At 33.1% G+C, this 23,930-nt stretch overlaps 1 protein-coding gene across 2 annotated transcripts; it reads right to left on the bottom strand.

The window, feature by feature from the left end:
- Positions 1-219: 219 nt before the first annotated feature.
- LOC131847580 (uncharacterized) lies at positions 220-14,179 on the bottom strand. Of its 2 annotated transcripts, none has more exons than XM_059197174.1 (2): positions 13,712-14,179; positions 220-807 (listed from the first exon to the last, which is right to left on the bottom strand). In XM_059197174.1, exons 1-2 carry the CDS (start codon positions 13,995-13,997, stop codon positions 599-601), a joined length of 495 nt encoding a protein of 164 aa, XP_059053157.1. In that variant the 5' UTR covers positions 13,998-14,179; the 3' UTR covers positions 220-598. The 2 variants fall into 2 exon arrangements, with proteins under 2 accessions (XP_059053157.1, XP_059053156.1); XM_059197173.1 differs by lacking the exon at positions 13,712-14,179 and adding an exon at positions 9,894-10,843.
- Positions 14,180-23,930: the final 9,751 nt, after the last annotated feature.

The following is a 23,930-nucleotide window of genomic DNA, read 5'->3' as shown; positions in this document are numbered from 1 at the left end:
ACCTAAAATTACTTTTTCCATTAAGTTATGAGATCAGCACTTTATAAATAAATGTATCACGTGGGAAAAAATTAAATGTGCGTAATATTTGGTACCGCCTTATTAGATTAAAAGTTGTTCTCACGTATCACGTAATACTAGAACATATAATTTTTAGTATAATAACGAATCAGTTCCTTAGGACTAGTAGGTAACAATTATATTATAGCCAATATAATATTAAGGGCATTTAGTTTTTTTTGTAGGCGTGTCTTAGACTGTATGATAGAAAGCTTATTAATAAGCTTTCTATCATTCAGTTCTAGTTTCTATCATTCTTTTCTATTATACTACCTGTTCATCTGACAGGTAATGCGTCGAACTCTATGAAGTTGGTACCTACTGCTAAGCCTTAATTGTACATAATACGATAATTAGGCAAAAATATAATTATATAAATTGGTGTTTTAGTTTTTATTTCCGATATTAATAACCTACCTCTCTAAATTTTGCTTAATTATTTTAGAAAATATATTGGCCATTTTTTTCTACTTAGATATTATCTCATCTTCATATATTGGAAATTAAATATTTTTAAGTTTAGAATCTTATGCAGACGTCATGTGGTTGTGTCGGTATCGTTGTAAATGCCGATATCCAACACACTATCGTTGTAGGGAGGCTGCAACGTGGACGGGGAATTTGACAGCAGCCCCTGATCAGAAACGGAATCATTTCGGCCAATGTTCATTGCATTTGCGAATTCTTCACTCATATTACTCGGTGTCGATTCGGTTGTGACATCATTCATTGTGAAATTGCTTCCTCCTGGAAATAAATTAATACATGTTTAGTACTATGTACCTATGTACACAGATTCTGATTCTACAGTATAAGTTGATGTATTTATAAACAATTTATACAAAGTTTTTTTAAATATAAGACCTGTGCAGAAATGTGTGATTGCTAGTATTTGTAATCTATTCTTGTATAAATCTCATATGTCTCACTAGACTTGCATAAAGTTGTGTATGTCTGCTGATTACAATTTTGGGCATTCAAAATTTATTGTGTAGATATTTTGCAATAGTTAAATATCAGTTTTCAGTATCTGCATTGTGCGCAATTAGATACACGTAGGTTCTTTACAATCACACACGCACACACAGGGTTCGTGTACCCACACAGCACAGACATATTATGTATTACAAATAATATTTAGAAACATGATAATAAGATAATATTTAACAACAATTATGTACTGGTATACACATTTCGGAAATCTAAACATGATATATTATTGATTTTATCTTTGTCAGCATGGCCTTTATTTAAAGCTCCTTAATAAATAAATATGTAGAACATAAAAAAAAGAAAATGGGGAATCTCCTGTTTAAAATTCTTTCTATTCAAAATTAATATTGATATACTATTTTTAAGAAACATACTTATTGGACGGAATAACTGTAAAAATAAACGTGAAACCTAATTAGACAATGTTTCTAGAAAATTCATATAATTTAATTAAAAATGAACATCAATTGAACAATAAAGACGGGCCTAAACCATTCGTTGATTATACGTGCTAGTGTTCAACTATTTGTATTGTATTTACACACAAATTACAAGATATAAAACTAAAAGCTAAGAAAAATTGTTTGATATGTTCACATTTCTATCTATCACAAATATAAGATTATAGTGAGTTCTTATAGACATGCTTACTTATTTCACGTCGAGCTATTCTGGGGCATCCGGTTGAAATCATTTAGTGATTTATATCTTATAAACATGATCAGTGAATAGCTGAGTGCCGGTTATTGTAACTGCTTACTCGTACCACACCTATATTTAGGATTACTGTTGCCGACGCTTTTACATCTGCAAACCGCGCATATTGCACAGTACTGAATATATAATGTACAATGGCACTTAGGTATGTTACGACGTTAAAATTATTTAATGTATGTAAATTTGCAAGTTTATATTTAACTAGCTATTACCTGCCACTTCGTCCGAGTGGAATTTAACTTTTTTTTTATTGAAAGTAATTACATTTCTTCTGCTATCTGCAAGTGAAAGTCCCGTCCCGTTCAGAGCTTACAAACAGACAGACAGACCAAATTAATTAAATTATTTTTTGATGTAAGTACCTACCTTCATCTGCTATAGTAGTAAATAGTTATTATTTTATCAGGGATTTACTATGAATGTAAGCACTGCAAATTATAGTATATTACTATAGAATTTTGTACTAACTGAACCCATTTCATTATTTCAACTCAAAGACCTTTACTATGAACAAAAACACGCTTTCACTCTTATTCTACTACAATGGGTGTTCATTGTAGTAGAATAACAGTGAAAGCGATTATTTAATAATTTTAATGCTAGCATCACGTCCTTAATGATTGAAGGATTCAGCAATTCCACTGTTGGAATAACAGTGGAATTGCTGAATCCTCAGCTGACGCCTTATATTTTTTAGTTTGATTGCTTATTTCGTTTTCCAGAGCTATCTCAGTTTCATTCACATTAATACTTATACATCACATAATTATACAGCGCTGGAATCCGCAAAGTTTCCAATAATATATTTCGACCTTCACAACGACTTAAAGGTAATTCAGCAAATTATTTATTAATCCGTTTAACATTGAAGGTTTTGCTATATAGGTTTTTTGGGTTTATTCAGGGAATAAACCTTTAACAGATAAAGACTTGGTAAATGTTTTCAGAGCTACGTTGGAGTTTGGATTCTATTTTTAAACCGAACCTTAAAATATCTGCTATCCACTTCACATAGTCGCCGTCAAGCCTTTTGACATTTTATTCACGTCCCCAACTGTTACGCAGGTACTCATACTAAAACACAGTTAGGACTTCCCTGCTCTACTGGTATAATTAATAGGGCGTGATTTGATTTTGGATTTCACTCCCTGTCCCTGTTCAAAGTTTTTTATGAGTGACTGGATATTATATTTACTAAAATAACCTTGTACCTACCTACTGTCTTAACATTTACTTGATCATTTATGTACGAAGGTAAACGTAGGTTAGTATTATTATTATTACAAGTAAAGAAATCTTAAAACATTAACAATCGTTTTTAAACAGTAAGTAGCATGTGGGATAACTGTAAAGGAACTTTTACGTTTACGCCCTACATAAGTGCCAACCCACAGAAAGCAAGGCTAATCGGGTGGTTGACCCAATTGAGTTAAAAATAAGGACCTACCATAAAAACTTCAAACATTTGTATTTTCAGCTTTTTGAATGAACATGAAAGACAAGGTGTTTATAATTACAATTTTAATGTGTTTACTAGACATGTGTAGGTACATACAACGCATTAAAATATCGTAAATTTTTTGTATTCCCCATTAAAGTCGTGTGGAACAGATTCCACTTCAAATTTTATAATTGATCGATCGTAAACGTATTCTAATATAGATTCTTAAAAATACCGCCACGCTAGTGAGTAGGAAAGAAGCGTTATAATATAACATAATAGCTGTGCCTGCGACTTCGTCCGCGTGGAATAGTGACCTTGACAAGAAAAATTATTTAGAATAAAGTTTATTCGGTTACCTTTATGGGTTAGGGCCATAAAGGTAACCGAATAAACTTTATTCTAGCTTAAAAAAATTACATACTTTTAATGTCATCTATACCTACATATAAATAAAATTGAAGTGTCTGTTTGTAATTACGAAATTAACGTTTTTTAACACATGCATATGAATATAAAAACAGTACCTACATACACCAAAATAACATTTTTTACAATTTTTGTCTGTGTCTGTTTGTTCCAGCTAATCGCTGAAATGGCTACACCGATTTTGACGGGACTATTTTTGGCAAGTAGCTGATGTAATCAGGAGTAACTTTAACTTCTTTTTTTCTTTCAGATTTTTTTTTAAATAGAGTTAAATTCCACGCGGACGAAGTCGCGTGTACAGCTAGTACCTAAATAAAATTGGCGTGTCTGTTTGTAATATTGAAATAACCCTTTTTTACTAAATGCATATAAATATAAATACGGTACCTACACTAAAACAACGTTTTTTACAAATTTTGTCTGTCTGTTTGTTCCGGCTAATCTGTAAAATGGCTGGACTGATTTTGACGGGACTTTTTTTTGGCAGGTAACTGATGTAATAGTCAGTAACTTAAGCCAGTTTTATTTTTGAAAAATTCTTTAAATTTAAAAATAATAAGCTAAATTCCACGCGGACGATTTCGCGGGAACAGCTAATCCTTACTAATATTATAAATGCGAAAGTAACTCTGTCTGTCTGTCTGTCTGTCTCGCTTTCACGCCAAAACTACTGAACTGATTTAAATGAAATTTGGTACCCATATAGTCTAGACACCGAGGAAGGACATAGGCTACTTTTTAATGCGAAAAAAGGGTTGTAAGGGGTTGAAAATGGTAATGCAAGGTTATCTTTATGCGGTTGAATACACACTTATTATAATAATGGCTTAAATAAAAATTAGATATTTTGGAAAGTCTACTTTATAATTGTGTTATTAAGTCTATTTTCAAAAATTTTTAATTTCTGAATTACACCAGTATTGTACTAGATATGCGACTTATTAACGCTCATATGTCATAAATAAACATATATGTCATTTGTATAAGTTGCGCGCGCAACTGATTATTGTCAATCCGTTGTCTCCTTATGAATTTAAATGAATAAACGTTTGCTCTGCAATTTTATTTTATAAATACATAAATATAATCCTGGTATAGCCTATAACTGATGACCCTGCTCTTGGTTCTACAAGAGCGTAAGAACATATTATTAATATTTTTGAAGAATAAAACAACATATAATATTAAAAATGTCAATACATATGAACAACATTTCCTTGGAAGAAACAACATCTACCGTTCCATCCGAGCTATTCAGGTTCGGAATACGCGTTTCTCCATTCTGGCCAGTAGAGTCAGAGATATGGTTCGCGCAAGTAGAGGGATAGTTTGCAATTTAGAATATCATATCTATTATTTTGATTTAACAAAATTTTATTATGTTATTGGCCAACTGGACCACCAATTTACAAAAGAATTTAAAGAAATGTTTAAACTGTTTATTATATATAAATAAATATGACATTTAAATTTGTAAATATCACATTGTCACCATTCAAGGGGTAAAATAAAATAGCAGATAAAAGTTTTTATGGAAATTCGTCATATTTGAAGCTAGAACGATGAAGCTTTTTCTTACGCTTTTTTGGGTCAGTTTATTTAATAAATACCTTACTAATATTATGAAAGTGAAAGTGACTCTGTCTGTCTGTCTTAAAAGCCAAAACTTCTGAACTGATTTAAATGAAATTTAAAGTCTAGATCTTGAGATAGGACATAGGTTACTTTTTAACGGTAAAAAGGGTTATAAGAGACTGAAAGAGGAATTTTTTAAAAGTTTAATCTTCAATCTTAATTTTTTGCGTATTGATTAAATATAATTAACGAAAATGGGTTGTAATGGTCAAAAGGGGAGTTAAAATGTTATATGCATGTATTGTCATTTTTTAAAGCTAGAAACTTGAAACCCATTTTTTAGGCTGTTGAGAAAATATCAGTACCTACCGCCACAGGACTCAGCCATAAATGGTTACAGTATAGCGACATCTTATCATTGGTAGGTACATGATAACACTAATATAAGTAGCATTAAAAAAAAACAAGAAAAAGGGTTATAAGGGGTTGAAAGGGGAGATGTAATGTATGTATGGTATGTATGGAAGTATCTTCATTTTAAAGATAGTAGTTTGAAACTTAGTTTTTGGCTGTTGATTGAATTGTATGGAATTATGTATGGCAATTTCATTTTTGAAGCTAGAACGATGAAACTTTTTTATTGGGTTAGATTATTAATATATATTTTTTATTATTTGCTCAAGGTCACTATTTTACGCGGACGAAGTCGCGGGTACAGCTAGTATTTATATATTTTTAATCAACTGCCTAAAAATAAGTTTTAAGCTTCTAGCTTTAAAATGACGATACATTCGCATAACCTTTCAACCCCTTAAAACTCTGTTTTCTTTATTTATATGTAATCAATAGCATATAAGTTTTATCTTCTAGCTTTAAAAATAACGATACATCCATACAACCTTCCATCTCCCCTTTAGATACCAAATTTCATTTAAATCAGTTCAGTAGTTTTGGCGTGAAACCCTGACAGACAGAGTTACTTTAACATTTATAGTATTAGCATTATCTGTGAGATTAGTAAGGATTAGGTGTCACGTATGATATAATATCTTATGTTGGTAGGTAAATTATATACCTATATTTATTAATAGAAATTACCTAATTACATATATTATTTAGACGGTCTTGTTGGTCTAGAGGCCTAGCACACCATCTTACTTCCGATGGTTGATTGTTTGATTGCTAGCATGATGCATATTTTGTATTTATGAGTATGATTGGTCTGGGTGTTTTCTATGTACATATATATTCATATAATTTTCTACCCTACCATTGAGTTAAGGTTCCGAACATATCTACTATATAATAAGCCGAAGGTAGTGTAAGTATTCATGAAATTCAACAAAAACTGAAATGGAATATTGTAAACATTTTTCATGTTACGTAATTTTAACGGATGCTAAACAAACTTATGGCTAAACTGATCGTAAGCTGTAACAGTCGAGTTAGCATTATACAATGATAGAAGATAGGAACAATTAATGAGTAAAATAATCATATGAATATAAATACAATAAGGAGGCCTTATTGCTGAAAGCAATTTTTTCAAGGCAAACCTTAGGGAAACGGAATCAATTATAAGAGATGATGGGTGACATGCAAATAAGAGTAAGTAAAAATAATAATATAAGTAACAAGGAAAATGATGTTAGGTAATTATAATAAAATACCTTACTAATATTACAAACGCGAAAGTTTATAAGTAAGTCTGGATGTTTGTTACTCTTTTACGCAAAAATTACTGAGCGGATTTTGATGAAACTTTACAGTATCTAATGTAGCTTATATATGAGAATAACATATAGGCTAAGGCTTTAAAAAGACATTTTGTAAATTGGGCGAAATATAATAATAAATGTCAAGTGACGCAGACAAAGTTGCGTAGGTCAGCTAGTAAAATATAATATTTGATGTACTGCTACTGTATTTACAGGTTTTTTTTTAAAGGATGATAATGTAATAGTGCTCCAGCCTGCGCTAACGGTTTACGCTGGCGGGGCACCAGTAGAGGATGATAAGATGAACATGAGGTCAGATCAGTTAGCCCAACGTGACAAATTCACCGGGAATGTAGCACGATGGTTTCCAGGGATAACCGCGTGGAGGTCGATCTTTCCACATTACTAACAATCCCCTACCCCCCTGTACCTCACGAATACGTTTTCGTAACCTGTAAGTACTCTTAGCAGATGTTTCGAATATATTTGATCGTCCAGAAAAATAATTTAAACGGGCTTATTTTCTTTAATACTTAAATTATTATTATTTACCTAGATACAAAAATTTGTTTACTCGATTGTTAATGAAATGTAAAATAATATAAATATAATTATATATTTAAATGCAATATACTTAAATAACTGTTATCCTAGATGGGGTATTTAGAGACCTTCCTAACCGACGTCGTTTGTAAATCTACATTTGACATGCCCACATTTCGCCGAGTTAGCATTTTTAAATGTATATTGACTTTAGGTTGTACCGTTAGACAACGGCGACCTTAATGGTCTAAATTGGGGTAGTGAAATATTAGGCCGACGATTTCAATCATTATCGCTCGCTCAATCAAAGTAACATCTAGAAATAATTCCTTTTTTTACTGTTTATATTAAACTGCCAGATTTGTATTAAAAAATAATAAGAAAAATTAAATACTTCTTGGATTAAATATTATATAAGTATATCCACGATAAGATATTTAAAAATATTTACTAAATAGATTATAGACTATACCTATATAGAATGATTTTGTTAATTAGTTTACCCGATTGAAGCTGAGTTGGGCAGCCAGTTAAGGTTTAAAGAGGAAATATTTCATTTTTAAGAATCGATTTAAGAAATATACCTACTATAAAAATTCTTTGCAAAAATTTTACCCACTTATATTAATAGCCGTTGTTATCTTCTGTCTAAAAATGTCTTATCTGTTAGCGTGTTAAGGCTTTACGTAAAAACGGCTGGAAGAATTAGGATGATAATTTAGTTACACAGAATATATTATTAGATGTGGCCAAATTCAACCCCAAAGAGGTAAATTTGCGTTTTCTGTTATCAAAATAGTAGATTGCGTCTACAAATGTACACAGAAACTGACGAAGTCGTATGTACCACTAGTTTGCCTATAAAAGTAATTATTTGTCGTGCTCCACAAAAAATATTGTGGTTACATAACCTAATGTACTATTTATCATTGCCTACAAAAAAATTATCCAAATATACATACAAGTATGTCTATTAGATATAGTAATATCACAATAAATAGTCGATTAAAAAATTGCTAGAATTTGTTGCCTATTGCCATTATTGCACAGTAGGTATATTTTTAGATGTGTATATAAATAAGATAATAAGATATACAATGGTCAATTGGTAGAGAAGCACACATATTATTAAATGCAATAAAGAATAAATAGAATTTAATAGAATAATTCAACATTATGTGTTACGATATTATTCATTATCCAATTAAATATATTTTTTTAAGACTAACTTCTTTTTTTATAAACGGTAGTCTATCTCCTCATGGTATACTCCATCTTCATATAAAATTTGATTACGATCCGATCGACCATTTTAGTTTTGAAAAGGAAACAAATAGACACAATTTTGCATTTATAATATTAGTACTGCTACAGATAGAGTGGTAATGGTAGTTCCCATCGTAAGCCGAAAATGACGCTATTAAATAGTTAGAAATGTTAGAATGTTGAACCCTTTTCAAATCATAGCTAGAAGTCATTTTATTTACAATTTCTTGGCACTGACTTCTTTGGAAGAAATTAAATTTTTTTCCAACACTTCATTTACAATAACATTGGGCAAGCAGTATCTATTGTAGTTGCAGACCCCAACATATTTTGTATAGCGTTGAAAGTACGGTACTGTGTGTGACAGAAAAATAGATGGTATCAAATGAAGTCGGACCATTAGACTTCAGGAATATCTTTTTGATTTGGAAATCTAACCAATATTATCTACTCTTTGTTAGATTTCCAATATGTGTTCAACAACAGTGCTCATAAAGCTTAGATGTGATTCAAAAGTGCTATTTAAAAAACTATTTATAAAACATAAATATTGCGCTACCTATAATTATAATGGCGCAAAAATTTGTTCTGTGTATTATTTGTTGTTATTGCACGCTATTTTTGAAAAATTAACTATTGTTATAATATGTTTCGGTTATAACCCGTTTGCAATTTTTTCTATTTTCAAGTTTAGATATATGTGTAATCTAAGAACAGTAATTAAAGCATGGTAATAGCTCTAACATACACAAAGAGTCCTTTTAGGTCTGAAATTACAGTCGCTTAATATTATCCTAGTGATTACCTGGCCAAAAAGATAAAACGAATTATATTAGGTAGTTTGCTACTGTATAGACATTTATATGTACCTATCTACGTGATCGTCTATAAATAGAAATACTAACCACAGAACTACGTGCATATTTTTGAGAAATTTATAAATTATTAAGTAATTTGTTTAGTAATTCGTTTAATTTGTAGTAATTGGTATGTAGGTATATACTTGTGTTTATGAAGAAAATTATTAAGATTAAGATAGTAAGGAATTTCTGTAACAGTCTTACTGTAGTATTCTGTATTATACTTAGCTGTTGTACGTAAGAAGAAAAGCTATCAAGTGAGCCAGCAAGCGTGTCGGTGTTGTGACCTACCAGTGTGGGGCATAAAGCATGTGGGCATTGGTGTTGTGCTGGTTTGCTTCTCTACAGTGTGAGACACCTTGCGTTGCGCGTATTGCGCGTCCTTGGGCTCCCAGAAGAACACGTAGTAGAGCGAGAGCATGATAGCGGCGAGAGACACGCAGAACACGTAAATGATGACAGTAAGTACGCGCACGCTCTTCTTGTCACGTTTTCGCTCGTAGAGCGCGTCGAGCACCACCTCGTGTCCGCTGGACGGGCCCAGCCGGACGGAGCCCGCGCACGAGCGAACGCTGCCTGACGTGAACGATTTGGTCGACATCACCCTCGACGCCCTCCGTCCAAATGCACCGCCGCAACGCCTTCACGGCAAACCAGGTAAGTGGGGCACGCTTATTGATATGCCCCAGTTCGGACGATGCGCCGCGGGCGAGTCGCGGTGCCGGGTCACGCCGTCTGTGTCTGCTGCTTGACACCTTCTGATGCGGACTGCTGCCTCATTATTATTGTAGCCGTTTCGGACTTCATTTGTTTATCCTTTAATTTCACGCTCAGTATTACATGTGAATCTATTCCAGTTCCTCTGACGCAGCAGTACGATCGCGATTCGTTTGTCATGAACTCGTCCCTGAATTTTCATTGTTTCTCATAACGGACGATTATGTTTTCATCAAAGCATTGTTGTTATGTGTAAACAACAGTAAAATTTGTCGAACATTACGAACTTCTTTGTCTATGAAGATGCACAGGGTACATATACAGAAGTAAACGTATACATAACATAAACACTTCAACCGTTGAGTCGATTTGTTGTTGTATTTACTGTCTAATGACGCGGTTTATTTGCAAGGAGTGAAGTCGGGAATAACAATATGTAAACAAAGTTAATTTAGAAAAGGGTGACTTGTTATGATGACAGCGAGCCGGTATGCGGTGTCAGTAGAGGCGACGGCCGGCTGAGGCGGATGGCACCGGGCGGCGGCGCGGCGGCGCGGCGGCGGCGGCGCGACGCCTTCACAGCGTGCAGCGCCGGGAAGCGCGCGCCGCCGCGCCGCCCCCGTCATGCCCGCAGTTGCTACGCGAATTTCACGCGTCAGATCGATATTAAAGAAAGATTCAGATTTGTTAGCAGTACTTTCTTATGAAAGTCATGTAGGTATTTAACGGCCTACAAGAAAATGGTTCTAATTTGAAGTTTGTTTTATTCACATAATGCATTTATTTGCAAAATTTGTTGTTTTTAAAATTAAATACTTACGTATGCAAAGTATATGTACATACGTATACTAAAGAGAACGTGCAATTGATTTTGTATCGTAGTATTATCGTAGTCTCTGGAATACGTAAGAGAACATATCGTCGGTTAAATAGAAAAATGACAGTATTCAAAATGTACATTTTTACAAGACTTCTAACGTTTATTATTAATTTAAATTAATTTATTAATTTATATTAATTTTAATTTGGTTTTAGTTCAAACCCTTATTAATAATAAACAACTTCGTACAAATAACACAGCACCATCGAGTCGCAAACTAGATAGAGTGTGTTTATATATAGAAATATTTATTCACTAATATATAAAAATGCCCAAACGAATGTACCAGACATTAAAAAGAAAATAATTATTTTTTATTGTGTGCGAGGATTGAACTATTGGGAGGATTTAAGATTAAACATTAGACCACCGGAACCACTAGTCTAATCAGCGTTACATCATAATTGAAACAATTATACTCGTCTACTTTTCTTACAGAGGGGTGCATGAAAGTACATAGCCTTGCAGGCTAATGCCGGCGCCCGAGGTCGTAGATATCGCTTGATAAATTAATGCCCTGGGAATCGATTATGTCACACTGTTGCAATGGTATCTTGTTTTAAGCAGAATGAATTTTGTAAACAGTACAATACAAACCAAGTTATACTTGCGATTCGTAATTGGGACTCTCAATCTCTATGTTTTTAAACAAGATACGATTACAACTGCGTCACAGATTTAGTCGCTTTAATGTATACTTGATAGATGGATAAATAGAATATAGATACCTTATTTATAACACACACTAAGCAAAAGACGAGCAATATATGTATATGTATGTTACAAACAAAGTAAATTCTATGTACTTATCTATTAAATAATACTTAATACGAAAATGACTGGAAGGGATTTTTAGTAATGGGGTCTTTTTATAGATGAATATGACTTAATGCAACCAAATTGTATTAACTAATGGTGTACCTACATATTGGAGCTTGAAAGATGAACATAAAGTCAGGTTTAGGTTTTAGTTCAAGCACATCTTAAAATTTACTAGGAATCACCACGATGGTTTCTGGAGGGAACACGTGGAGGCCGACCTGACAATGGGGCCTACTGGTTCCAACTACAAATAATCCCCTCCTCAATAAAAGGAGTAGTATAGTAGTGACTCCATTATAGGCAATGTGTTCACGCGGTATCCTTAGAAATCATCGTAGTTAATTCTTCATTACGTAGCAGCGTTGGGCTGATATTATACCCCATTCCGTATCTATAGCAGTGCCAGTACGATGCCCCGTATAGCGTATATAATCAACGTATTTCTTTAGCTTAGATGAGTGAACCATTCCATTGCATTACATTCATTCATCAATAAATTATGAATTTTGACTTATGAAACTTGACAGCCTCGGTGGTCTAGTGGTTTAGCACACCGCTTTACTATCCGATGGTCGTGGGTTCGATTCCTCGCACCGTACAAACATTTGTATTCATGAGTATGATTGTTTGTATCGGTCTGGGTGTTTTCTATGTATAATATGTATTTATTTACAAAAAAAAATGTATCCATGTATTTATATCAGTTGTCTAGTACCCATAATGTGTTATGGGTCGCTCTGCTTAGCTTGGGACTAGATGGCGCTGTGTCAATTGTCCTGAAATATTATTATTACTCGTATTATTATTTTATAAATCTAGTTAATAATTACATACCTATTATAAATTTATAGTGGATATTAATTGTAAATTAAGGCACGAACGTACGAAACGTTGAAATTATTCACTGACGCCACTGAAAATGTAATTGACGTTCAGTTCTGGCCACAATTGGGTTAGACCGCTAATTGGATTACAGGAAACCCCTCGTGTCAAACTTAATATATTAGTTCAGGTATTTACTTGGCTCTTTGGGCGGCGCGCCGTACTCACATAAATTAACAGTGTTTTATTATTATATGGGTACCTACTATCCTTGCTTATTATTGCTTATTATATTTTGCTATTGACGATTTTTTTTCAGAGTTCAGAATTGTTGTGTTTTTATTAGGGTTTACTGGTTTACACGTGTTGAATCGATTCTTATGAATATACTAACACTCTATGGCGATTCTTGAAAATAATATTTTGTAAAGAATTAATAAGTAAGTAAAGAAACTCATAATGTGAGTAAGAATTATTTACGTAAGTTAAGTACAAAATTTAAAATCTAAAAAAATATATTTGCATCTAAAACATTATTTCAGATTTTAAACAAGTAAAATGCGAAACATTTGTTTTTACAATTTTGAGTAGGTATATAGAATGACTAACATGTAGCATGTAGGTACTTTACCTACTTATAAACGCACACCCAAAACTACAATACTCCGTTTCGTGAGCAAGATAAACAAAATATCTTTTATAATTTTTTTTCCATTTTCATTTAATTTATAACGACTGATTTTATTACTTGAATAGCAAGTACCGATATCTATTTCTTATATAAAACATTTTTTTATAGTTAAAATAAGATATTTATGTTAACATTTAAGTATTTAAATATTTAATAAGAATTAAATAATTCATTTACCGTATAATGCTGTTGAATCCACGCTGGGAATGTAATCTTTCAGTTCACTTCTATGTTTCGCGCTCAACTCTTCTGTATCATTCATCAGAGGCAAATCTGGCGATTTCCACACACAGATATAATAAACAGACAGCAAGATGGCAGCCAGGGACACCGACAATAGGTAAGCGAGAACAGTGAGTACTCGCACCACCTTACTCACTGCCTTCTGTTCATATATTTCCCTGATAGGTGCGCCCATCTCCGCTGATGCACTCGCATCTTCCGTCTGCCCGCTAACCGACATCGTGCTAGCTACATGTTTATGTTTATAACTCCACAATTTTTATATACTAGAACACTTTTTAGTTAAAAAAATAAATAGAATAGATGGGTGAGCCGGTGGCGCGTGTGGTATTCGCGGATAAGTGGAGCGATAGAGTGATGGATCGAGCACAGCGGACAAGTGGCCACGCAGACCACGTAACTCGCGAGTTACACTGCGCGGTCTCCCAAACTGGGATACTGCTCCCGCGCTAAGCCGATCAACTGAACGCGTCATGGTTGCGAAGTAAAGTTTTATGCCCTACTGAAGATGTTCGGTGTCGCTATTCGAAAATTAAACTACGGAAACACCGAAATAGATCAGATTCAGTTAACGAGATACAAATAAGTATTTTATATTTAAAGACATGAGGCAAGGTATTTTATCAACCAAATATTTAAGAATGATGAAATAAAGGGCTCATAGATAAATTGTAAATTTAATGGATTTATTTCATGACTCATTCAGGAAATAGATTTTTGAAAATATAATGTGGAGAAATAAAAAAGATTTTGCATTTGGAGGAGACTACATCAATTAGTTTTTTTTTTATTATTAGTATTTACTTACAATACAGTAAAATACTTTGGTTGCATGAACTGCAGAGAATTATGAATGAAATGATGAAAACATGAGACATAGAACATCCCAAATAAGTGCTATGTGTCATGTCGTGCCTCTCAAACAACAAAAAAAAAACATTTATAACAGAAATTTATGTTTATGTAGGTACATATATGAGTAGCCTTACTGTGGAAACGCTTTGGCTAAAGGGACTATAGTATTGAACTCTATTGGATACATGAGATTAGACATCGAGGAGTCTTTTTAATCCAACTTGGTAAATTCCTAATGACAATCTTACACGGGTACTAGCATATACATATACAATTAGCGCAAGCAACAACGTCATTTAGTCATCAACCAAAAAAGCTTAAGGCTTTTATCCATATTTTCAGTCAGTGTTAGTGTTTTATTATTGTGAGTACGAGTCTGGCATAATAATAATAAATTATGAAACAATTTTCCGAATTCCATAGCTCTACCTACGGTGCGCAGGGACTTAATCCATTAAGATAATTGGATCGGTGCCCGCAATATTATACCGATATAATGGTGATACTTGTCGTTCTATTGTCCCTTGTAAAACTATCAATCATGCTTGAGGTGTATGCCAACAGCTTCATCTGTATGTATGTGTATATGTACACCTATAGTACTTTACGGGATAAATTAATATTTACTGCAATAACCATACTATTAAGAATCGTAGTGATTGTATAACATGGGATAGGGTGATAACTACTTTAATTCCATTTTTGACTGTGGTGACCGTACCATAGATATTAGAAAAAAAGAATTTGTTCACATTTTACTCATACAATTGAAATCTAAAAAATACTTTCTCATTTTTTTTCTGTTTCCATGTACGTTTGTGCGCGCTGTCAGGTCTGGAAACCGTCGTGGTTAACTCTCAGTGAATAAATACATCACGATGGCATAACTGACCTAACGTTATCATTATATCTGTATATCAGTAGTAGGTATGTGGTAGTGAGAGTCGATTAGTATGAAAATCATGTCAGGTATATGAGTCGGCATGAAGGTACTCTTATCTGATGCGTATTATATGTATATATTATAGGTTACATTACATTAATTTGTAAAAATTTGTATCAGTGTCAAAGACTAAATAACGTGGACCGTCTTATGGTAATGATTGTGGAATTCTGTGGAAATAACTGACGATACAGATCAGCAGAACTTGAGTTATGCAATTGATAGAAATACATGTTTTTTTTTATAAGAACATAAGTACATAATATACATGAAAAATACCAGTTTGAAAACTACCAGATCAATACAATATAACTACAATTTAAAAATAACCATATTATTATGCGACGATTCAAACCCGCGACCTTTGTAGGTATAGGTTAATTACGTATGCACATCAAATTCAAAATAGCCGACTAATTTATATATTTAAAAAACATAGTGGTGGAAAATCAATATTTTAGCTTGATATCAATCGTGTTTTCGGATATACATAATATATGGATTTAGAAAGTTATTGGACCTGGCATCGTGCTCCAACGAACTTTTATTTTCGCAAAGTACAGTTGCCAACCTTGAAATATTTTAGCTTCGTATGAAGAAAACTAAAATCTCGTATTTGGCTCAATTTGTTTCATAGCATAGTAACCGATTTCTGTTGGGTCAAAGTCTCAAAATTCCAAGGATTAGAACGAAGAATATTATAGTAGATAGTGTGATATAATGATGCAAATCAGCACGTTCAATAGAAGATTGTGCCAGTGTACGTTTTAACTAACGACACGTAGGTCACGCAGTAGCTCATATATATAGTTTATGTAATTAGTGTAAGGTAGAGAAATTCAAGATGTAACAGTTAATATACAAGTTACAACCTAATGTGTGTGTTTACTCTCACCACCCCTCCTATCATCACATGGCGACCGTGACAAAGAAGCTGCATAAATGGATCAAGATCAGACTAGACTCTGAAGATCTTCGGGCAGCAAAGAGGTATAAATTATTTATCCTCAATATATTGTGCGGTGGAAATTAATGCCTACGCCATCGGTGTCCAATATCCTCAAATTGAGGTTCACCGCATACCTGTGCCTAAAATTGATTGAAGCATCCATAGATGGAAGTATAAAGATTGAATAAAAGGGTGCTAGCGGTCTACAAATGTTGTAGTGATTATTGTGCCGTGATTAGTGTCATTTCTGAAGACATTTTTATACGTGTTTGGTGCAGTGAAAATATAATTTAGGGACATATTAAGTGGTATATAATATTTGATTGTGTATTTAAATTTAAGTCACTTATTTTGAACAGGAAGTAGGCAAACTGTGACAGGCCACTTACACAATTTTTGAAAGAATTTTATATTAGTCTGTATATTTTAAAAATGGCCGCATTTGAATTAAAAACAGCATTATTACTATTACCTATAGTGAATCGGGATGGGAAAATTATAAAAAGCCTTTTAGATGGCATTGTATTTTATAAAACCATCCTCAGGCCTGATGACCACCCCTTACTAATAAATTTTATATTAAAGACGAGACTTTCTAGTTGTGCCAAATTAAAATTAAAATCAAACTACGATAATATTAATAATTTAACGGAGGATATAAGAAAAATTCTATTACCAAGTAAATCGTATACATTCTACAAAAATGTAGGCAGGGTAACAATTTTAGAGTTTGGGGATAAATTGAAAGGTTGTTTGTTGAATTAACAATTGCCCAAGCGGGGGGTTTGAACACCGCGTATGATACACACTTGATAGGATCCGTATACCTTTTCAAAAAAGAGAAAATGGTATAAAATATGTTACTTTTACCTAATAAAAGGAAAACTGACTATATGGAGAAAAATGTAAATTGTTTGAAAAATAGAACAGCGGACGAATTATCGAAAATAATTGCAACGTCCGATGAGTAAAAAAAATTAAACTCATGCTGTTCAGGCGTTATTAAGCAAGGTCCAATTAAAAAAAATCATAAATGTTCTCAAGTGAAAGTAAAATCTAGTCCATCAAAGATGGCAGGAATTACTAGAAAATCACAGTTTCGTGTGAAATTAAATATTTGTAATAAGGAGACATTAGGAAAAGTGTTAGGTATGCATAATTTGCATGATAATGCGTGCAATGTAGTTCTATCCGGATCTATAATATATTTAAATCAAACGTCTCTATTAACAAAGGTGGGCGTAGATAAATCATTAAGAGAACTTGTAGAGATATGCAAGGATCATAATATTATGGAAGTTATAATTATTAAAAATATGTACAATAAGTCTCAAGTTAATAAGTTCTGTCGGTATATACAGAAGTATGATGAGTTTTTACGATTATGTAGGTATACTGTAAAATGTATAGATAAGTATAGTAAGTCAATAAGTACAGATAATGAAGTGAGCATTGTCACATTGGCCAATAATGTAAAGCATAAAATTTCTTAAAATTGTTATAGAGTAAAAGGCCTAATTTTAATTTTTGGTTACTACTTGTTTAGTAGAAAACAAGATCTGTTAGATGATGACAAATATGTATTAACAATACAATGTAATTATAACAGTTTGTAATTTATTTGTACTCAGGTATGATATACCTTGAGAAATTGTTGAGTTAAATTAATTCTTATTGCTGTTTTTTTTTGTCTTTTTGTATGTAAATGTTTTTTTTTTTCTTTTCTTTGGCAAGAGGCTAGTGTTGCCTATTATGCCACTAAAAACAGGAAACGAGACGGGATAATGGAAAGGAACGGGTTAAATTTTGAATATACTCGGAATTAGTGATCATGGGTTTTAAAGTTTAATGTTATTATGGGAAATAAAAGACGCAAGAGATTTATAAATTATAGGACTAGGATGAGCTAATAGGCATACAATGGATGAAGGAAAAGGAATTTCTAATGAGATGAGTGTCTCTATAAATGAAGAACGATCGTATGAGGAGCAGGAAAACACAATATGATTTAGATCTTCTCCACATTCACAGATATTATTGACTTTTATACGTAGTTTTGTTAAATGTTCAAGGCTGCAAACATGACCAATTCGCATACGAATCAAAACACTAGTTGATCTTTTATCAAGATGTAATTTGAAAAACCACGGTTTAAGAGGTATAAACGGTTGGACTAAACAGTACTGTTTCCCTTTAATTTTGCTACTTATTGTCCAATCTTGACTCCATGAATCATGAAGACAAGACTTAGACAAGGCAGTCAGATCATGGCAAAAGTTTTTATAAGGAAAAAGATCTCTAGATAATATAGCTTCATTCGCAAGCAAATCTGCTTTTTCGTTGCCCTGAATGCCACAGTGACCCGGAATCCAAACAAAAGATACAATATGTCCTTTGAGACGAATGCTATTCAACATATCTCGGATATCAAAAATTAGAGGATACTGTTTAGATGATTTGAATGGACATTTAATTAGAGCTTGAAGAGCACTTTTAGAGTCCGTAAATATAACAGTTTACTTAAGATTAAAAATTTTAATATATTCTACTGCTTTAAAAATTCCATAGCATTCACCAGTAAAAACAGAGGTCTCTGGTGGAAATTTAATTTTCTGAATTATATGAAATTGTAAGTGGTAAATTCCTACACCAACATTTCCTGTATGTGAGTGTTTCGATCCGTCACAATAAATTTGATGATGGCTTTCCCATTTAGAGTTTACTACTTGATTAAACATTGCATTTACATTAGGATGTTCTTTTTCTATGTTAATATCAAAATGAACATCAGGGGTAAAAGTTAAAGATTCATATGCTGAACTAAATAATGGAAGACAGGGAGATCGATGAGTGGGAGCTCGGATGGCAGTAAAAGTTCTGTAACTTTTTACTAAGCAAGGTAGAGATTTATGAGACCAATAGGATGATGAAGAAACAAGATCAGAGAGCGATTGCAGTTTAGGGATCAGAGGATGATTAGAAAACTGTAAAATACGAAATAAAAATTTATCAGATAAATACTGACGCCTTAAATACAATGGAGGATCACAACATTCTACTTGCATCGCATTAATGGGACTAGATTTCATGGCGCCCAATATAATCCTTAGAGCTTTAGCTTGAATATTATCCAATTTTTTTAGGGCTGTAGCATTAGTAGGTTCCAAAATAAATGTACCGTAATCCATAACACTCCTTATGAGAGCATTATATATTAGTTTTAATTGAAATGGATGGGATCCCCACCACACACCCGTAAGGCATCTTAGAATATTAAGAAGTCGTTCACATTTAGCTGAAACGTATTCACAATGTGGTAAACCAGATAATTTAGAATCGAGAATTATGCCTAAAAATTTTATTTTTGTCTTTACTGGGATACACTGATTATTGTAACAGATATTTATAAGGGGTGGAACTCGCATTCTAGAAAATAGAACAACTGCACTCTTAGCCGCAGACAGTTCAAGACCGTTACAATCCATCCAAAATTTTAATTTTTCTAAAGAAGTGGAAATTAAAGAACACGCTTTTTGAACAGAATGATCAATAAAATACATTAATAAATCATCCGCATATTGAAGTACAACGACTTTCTCACTGTTTTGTTTTACATATGACTCTAAGTCGTATGTATAGATGTTATATAAAAGAGGACTGAGATCCCTGGAGACCCTTCCATACAACTCGAGACAAAATATTAGAATCAGACAATATAACGCTAATGGATCTTTCCGTCAAAATATTAATAATAAAGTTAGAAAGTATGGGAGGAACATTCAAATCGCAAAGCTTTTTCCATAATATTGACATTGTCATACGCAGAGTTAATATCTAAGAAAACTGAAACTACCGACTGATTTTTAGAGAATGCCAAACGTATATCTGAAACGAACAGACTGATTCCATCTAATGTACTTTTACCCCTTCTAAACCCATACTGACTTTCAGCTAATAGTTTTTTACTTTCGACATACCACTCTAAACGAGTTTTTACTAAATTTTCAGCAATTTTTAAAAGAACTGTGGAAAGAGCTATAGGACGATATGAACTACTGTCGTCGGAAGGTTTGTTGGGTTTTTTAACTGGCAATACCGTGTGATGTTTCCATGAAGACGGAATATTCCCAGTTAACATTACTGAATTTATGAGATTAAGGTAATACAACGTACATTCATCACTAATATTCGCTAAAAATGTATATGGAATGTGGTCATTTCCTGGAGATGAATCTTTCGTATGAGACAGAACGGTTTTAAGTTCCGTAAATGTAAAAGGACTGTCAAGAGCTGAAGAGTTTATATTTTTATTGGTGGAAAGTGGCCGCGTTATGGGATCCATATGAGATACGTAGGGTGGTGCTAAACGATCTAGAAACTCGTTGGCTGTAGTCTCTGATAATGTAAAAAAAGAAGAGTCTTGGAAAGCAGATCTGTATCTTCTTATATTACGCCATACAAGGGAAGGATGAGTATGAGGCGAAATAGAAGAACAGAAACGTTTCCATCCTTCTGACTTCTTTTTCTTTAAAAGTTTCCGGGTGGAGGCTAGTAAGGCAGATAGATTGGTGAAGTTTTCTGAAGTCATATCATTACAATATAATCTTTCTGCCTGTTTCCTGGATTTAATAGCTGTAGTACATTCATGGTCCCACCAAGGTGGAGAAGGAATTTTACTATTATTATGTTTGTTTACAGGAAGAACTTCATCAGCGACTTGTATCAAAATTTTGCTGAGGGCTTCAGAACAGTCCGATCCATTACCAGAAGTAATAGGAGGGAGAGATGATAATTTATTTTGTACACCAATTTGGAATTTATCCCAATTATTATTATTATTTAACTTATGTTTGTAAAAAGAATTTCTTTTTCGAGGATGTTTTTTATGAATTGGTAATGAAATGATAATAGGAAAATGGTCACTCCCATATGCAGATGAAAGGATAGACCATGATAGAGAGGAAGATAAATTGGAAGAACAAATAGAGAGATCTACAGCACTATTTCTTTCAGTGGGAGCAGTAATACGAGTAGGTACTGGGCTATTTAAAACACACAAATTATGGGAATCAAGAAGGCCGTGGTGAGCAATTGCTAGGCTCACCATGGTAATTAGAATAGGAGCTGCCCCAAGCTTGATGATGGCAATTGAAATCACCCATAATTAAAAAAGGTTTAGAAAGAATTGAAAATAACTCATTTAAATATGTAATAATTGAAGAGGAAGGACGAGGTATATAAAGGGAGACTAAACAAATATCGCTGACAACAGCAGCAACCATAGAAATATTGTTTTTGTCAAAAAGAGATAAAGAAATAGAAGAAAAATGAGTACCTTTATTGATGAGTAAAGCAGCCCCACCATACCCATCTGGCTTATCATCACGAATACAAGAGTATTCTGATAATTTAAAATTAAAATCAGGTTTAAGCCAAGTTTCAGTTAGTGCAATAATAAGTGGTTGTTGATATTTATTGATTAAATGAATTAAATCACTTTTTTTGCTAAGTACACTTCTGCAATTCTATTGGACTACTTGATTCATTATGGAGTAAATTTTTGAATATTTCTATAAATGGGGCAACGTGGGACGGTATTATATTAGAACTTACAAGTAAGTTGATTAATGAAATAATAACTTCTGTAATATTAGATTCACTTTCATTTTTATACTGACTGTTAAGCGCACAGCCATTAGAAGGGGAGGGCAAATTAAAATCTTTTATAATATTCGCATGGGCTACTTTATCATACCCAACATAGGATGGATGAGGAGATTTAGGTTTTAAGAATACGGTTTTTTTATAAGATTGTTTAAAAGCAGTATCATTATAAGTTTTTGATTCAGATATATTTTTTAAAGTGCTGAATGTTGTTCCATGTGCTGATAGCGTGGAAAGGACTTTAGCAAAAGGCTTTGTAACAGCAGGGTGCAATTTTGAGGCCTCAGCATATGAGATACAATTTTCAGCCATATATAACTTTATTTGTTTTTGTCTATTGAATTCTGGACAAGATTTGCTAGTAGAAAAATGATTTCCTGAACATAAACAGCAAAAAGCATCTTCAACATCACATGTTTCTCCTGTATGATTTTGACCACATTTAAAACAACGTGGCTTTGACCTGCATTGAATTTTAGTGTGACCATAACGACAGCAATTAAAACATTGTATAGTTGGATAAGTGTATAATTCCACTGGTAATGCATTATAACACATGAATATTCTTTTTGGTAGTACCTGACCATCAAATGTGACTACTACTGTCTGAGAAGGTTTCCAAGTGGGAGAGCCATCAACGACAACTTTGTAATTTAGCCGTCTTACTTTAAGTATATTGCCACAATCGATAGGAACAGAAATATTTTGTAATATTTCATCTGGACTCCAATCACTCGGAACACCTCGTACCAGACCCATACGTGTAATATTAAATGTTGGTATAAAAGCCTGTAATTTGTAATCATTTAAACTGTTATGATTAATGAATGTATTAGCATCATGGTAAACTGAGAAAGATAATGCAATTTTATTTCGTCCAATGCGTTTTACACTTCCATTAATAATGTTTTTAAAATACTTTTTTTTGAGGAATTTACCAAATGTCACAGGGTGAAGTGTAGTACCGTCATTTGGAGACTTTTCTTGTCTTACTACATGAACTAAGTATGGGGCATGGTCTGTGGGTTCATACATTTTCCTTGCTACTAGTTCAGAAATATTATTAATTTCATTTGTTTCTTTAGATGTGGATGGATGAGGGGGATCTAAATTTACAGATTGTGGAGTGGAAATCACTTCCGTGAGAGGTTTTTGTATTTCAATGCCATCATTTATGTCATCTGTACAGTGGCAATCTGTAATTTTATCTGAAGAATTTTTTCTTCTCCGTTTATTACAACTTTTACAAAATCTTTGTAACCGACTGCGTTTTATCGATCGGTTTGAACAAGACGTATCGGTTTCCATACCCGATTCGCATGAAATTGTAACATAGTTAGAAGCCGGAGGGACGAATCCCCCCGGGTCGGGGGGATCGTCCATAGAAATGAAAAAACGAAAAACTTACCAATAAAACAGCTAACTATTTGTACAAACTACAATAAACAAACTAAATAATAGATATAAAAGAACTAAATACAGTATCACAATCACTAAATAATGAAAAATAAGTATAAAATTTAAATCAAAAGAAAAACGCGCCCGTCAAGTTTAACGTTTCCCGCCTTTTCAAACTTGATCATGTAAATGTTTAAATAATAAAATTGTCCTTGTAATGTTAAACTTTCAGAGGGAGGGGACACCCTCACCATAGACACCCTACTTTTCAGGGGAGGTGTGATATAGTGATGCAAATCAGCACGTTCAATAGAAGATTGTGTCAGTGTACGTTTTAACTAACG

Source organism: Achroia grisella, unplaced genomic scaffold (genome assembly GCF_030625045.1).
Source record: "Achroia grisella isolate CSIRO2021 unplaced genomic scaffold, CSIRO_AGI_Agris_v1 utg540, whole genome shotgun sequence".
NCBI lineage: Eukaryota > Metazoa > Arthropoda > Insecta > Lepidoptera > Pyralidae > Achroia > Achroia grisella.
This window is presented reverse-complemented; position numbering and strand designations above follow the sequence as displayed.

Excerpts from the sequence above, each read along its gene's own strand:
- LOC131847580 (XM_059197173.1), bottom strand. The coding sequence starts at position 10,203 with ATGTCGACCAAATCGTTCACGTCAGGCAGCGTTCGCTCGTGCGCGGGC. Across the intron at positions 808-9,893 it reads ATGCTTTATGCCCCACACTG|GAGGAAGCAATTTCACAATG; the intron begins GTAGGTCACAAC and ends ATTTATTTCCAG.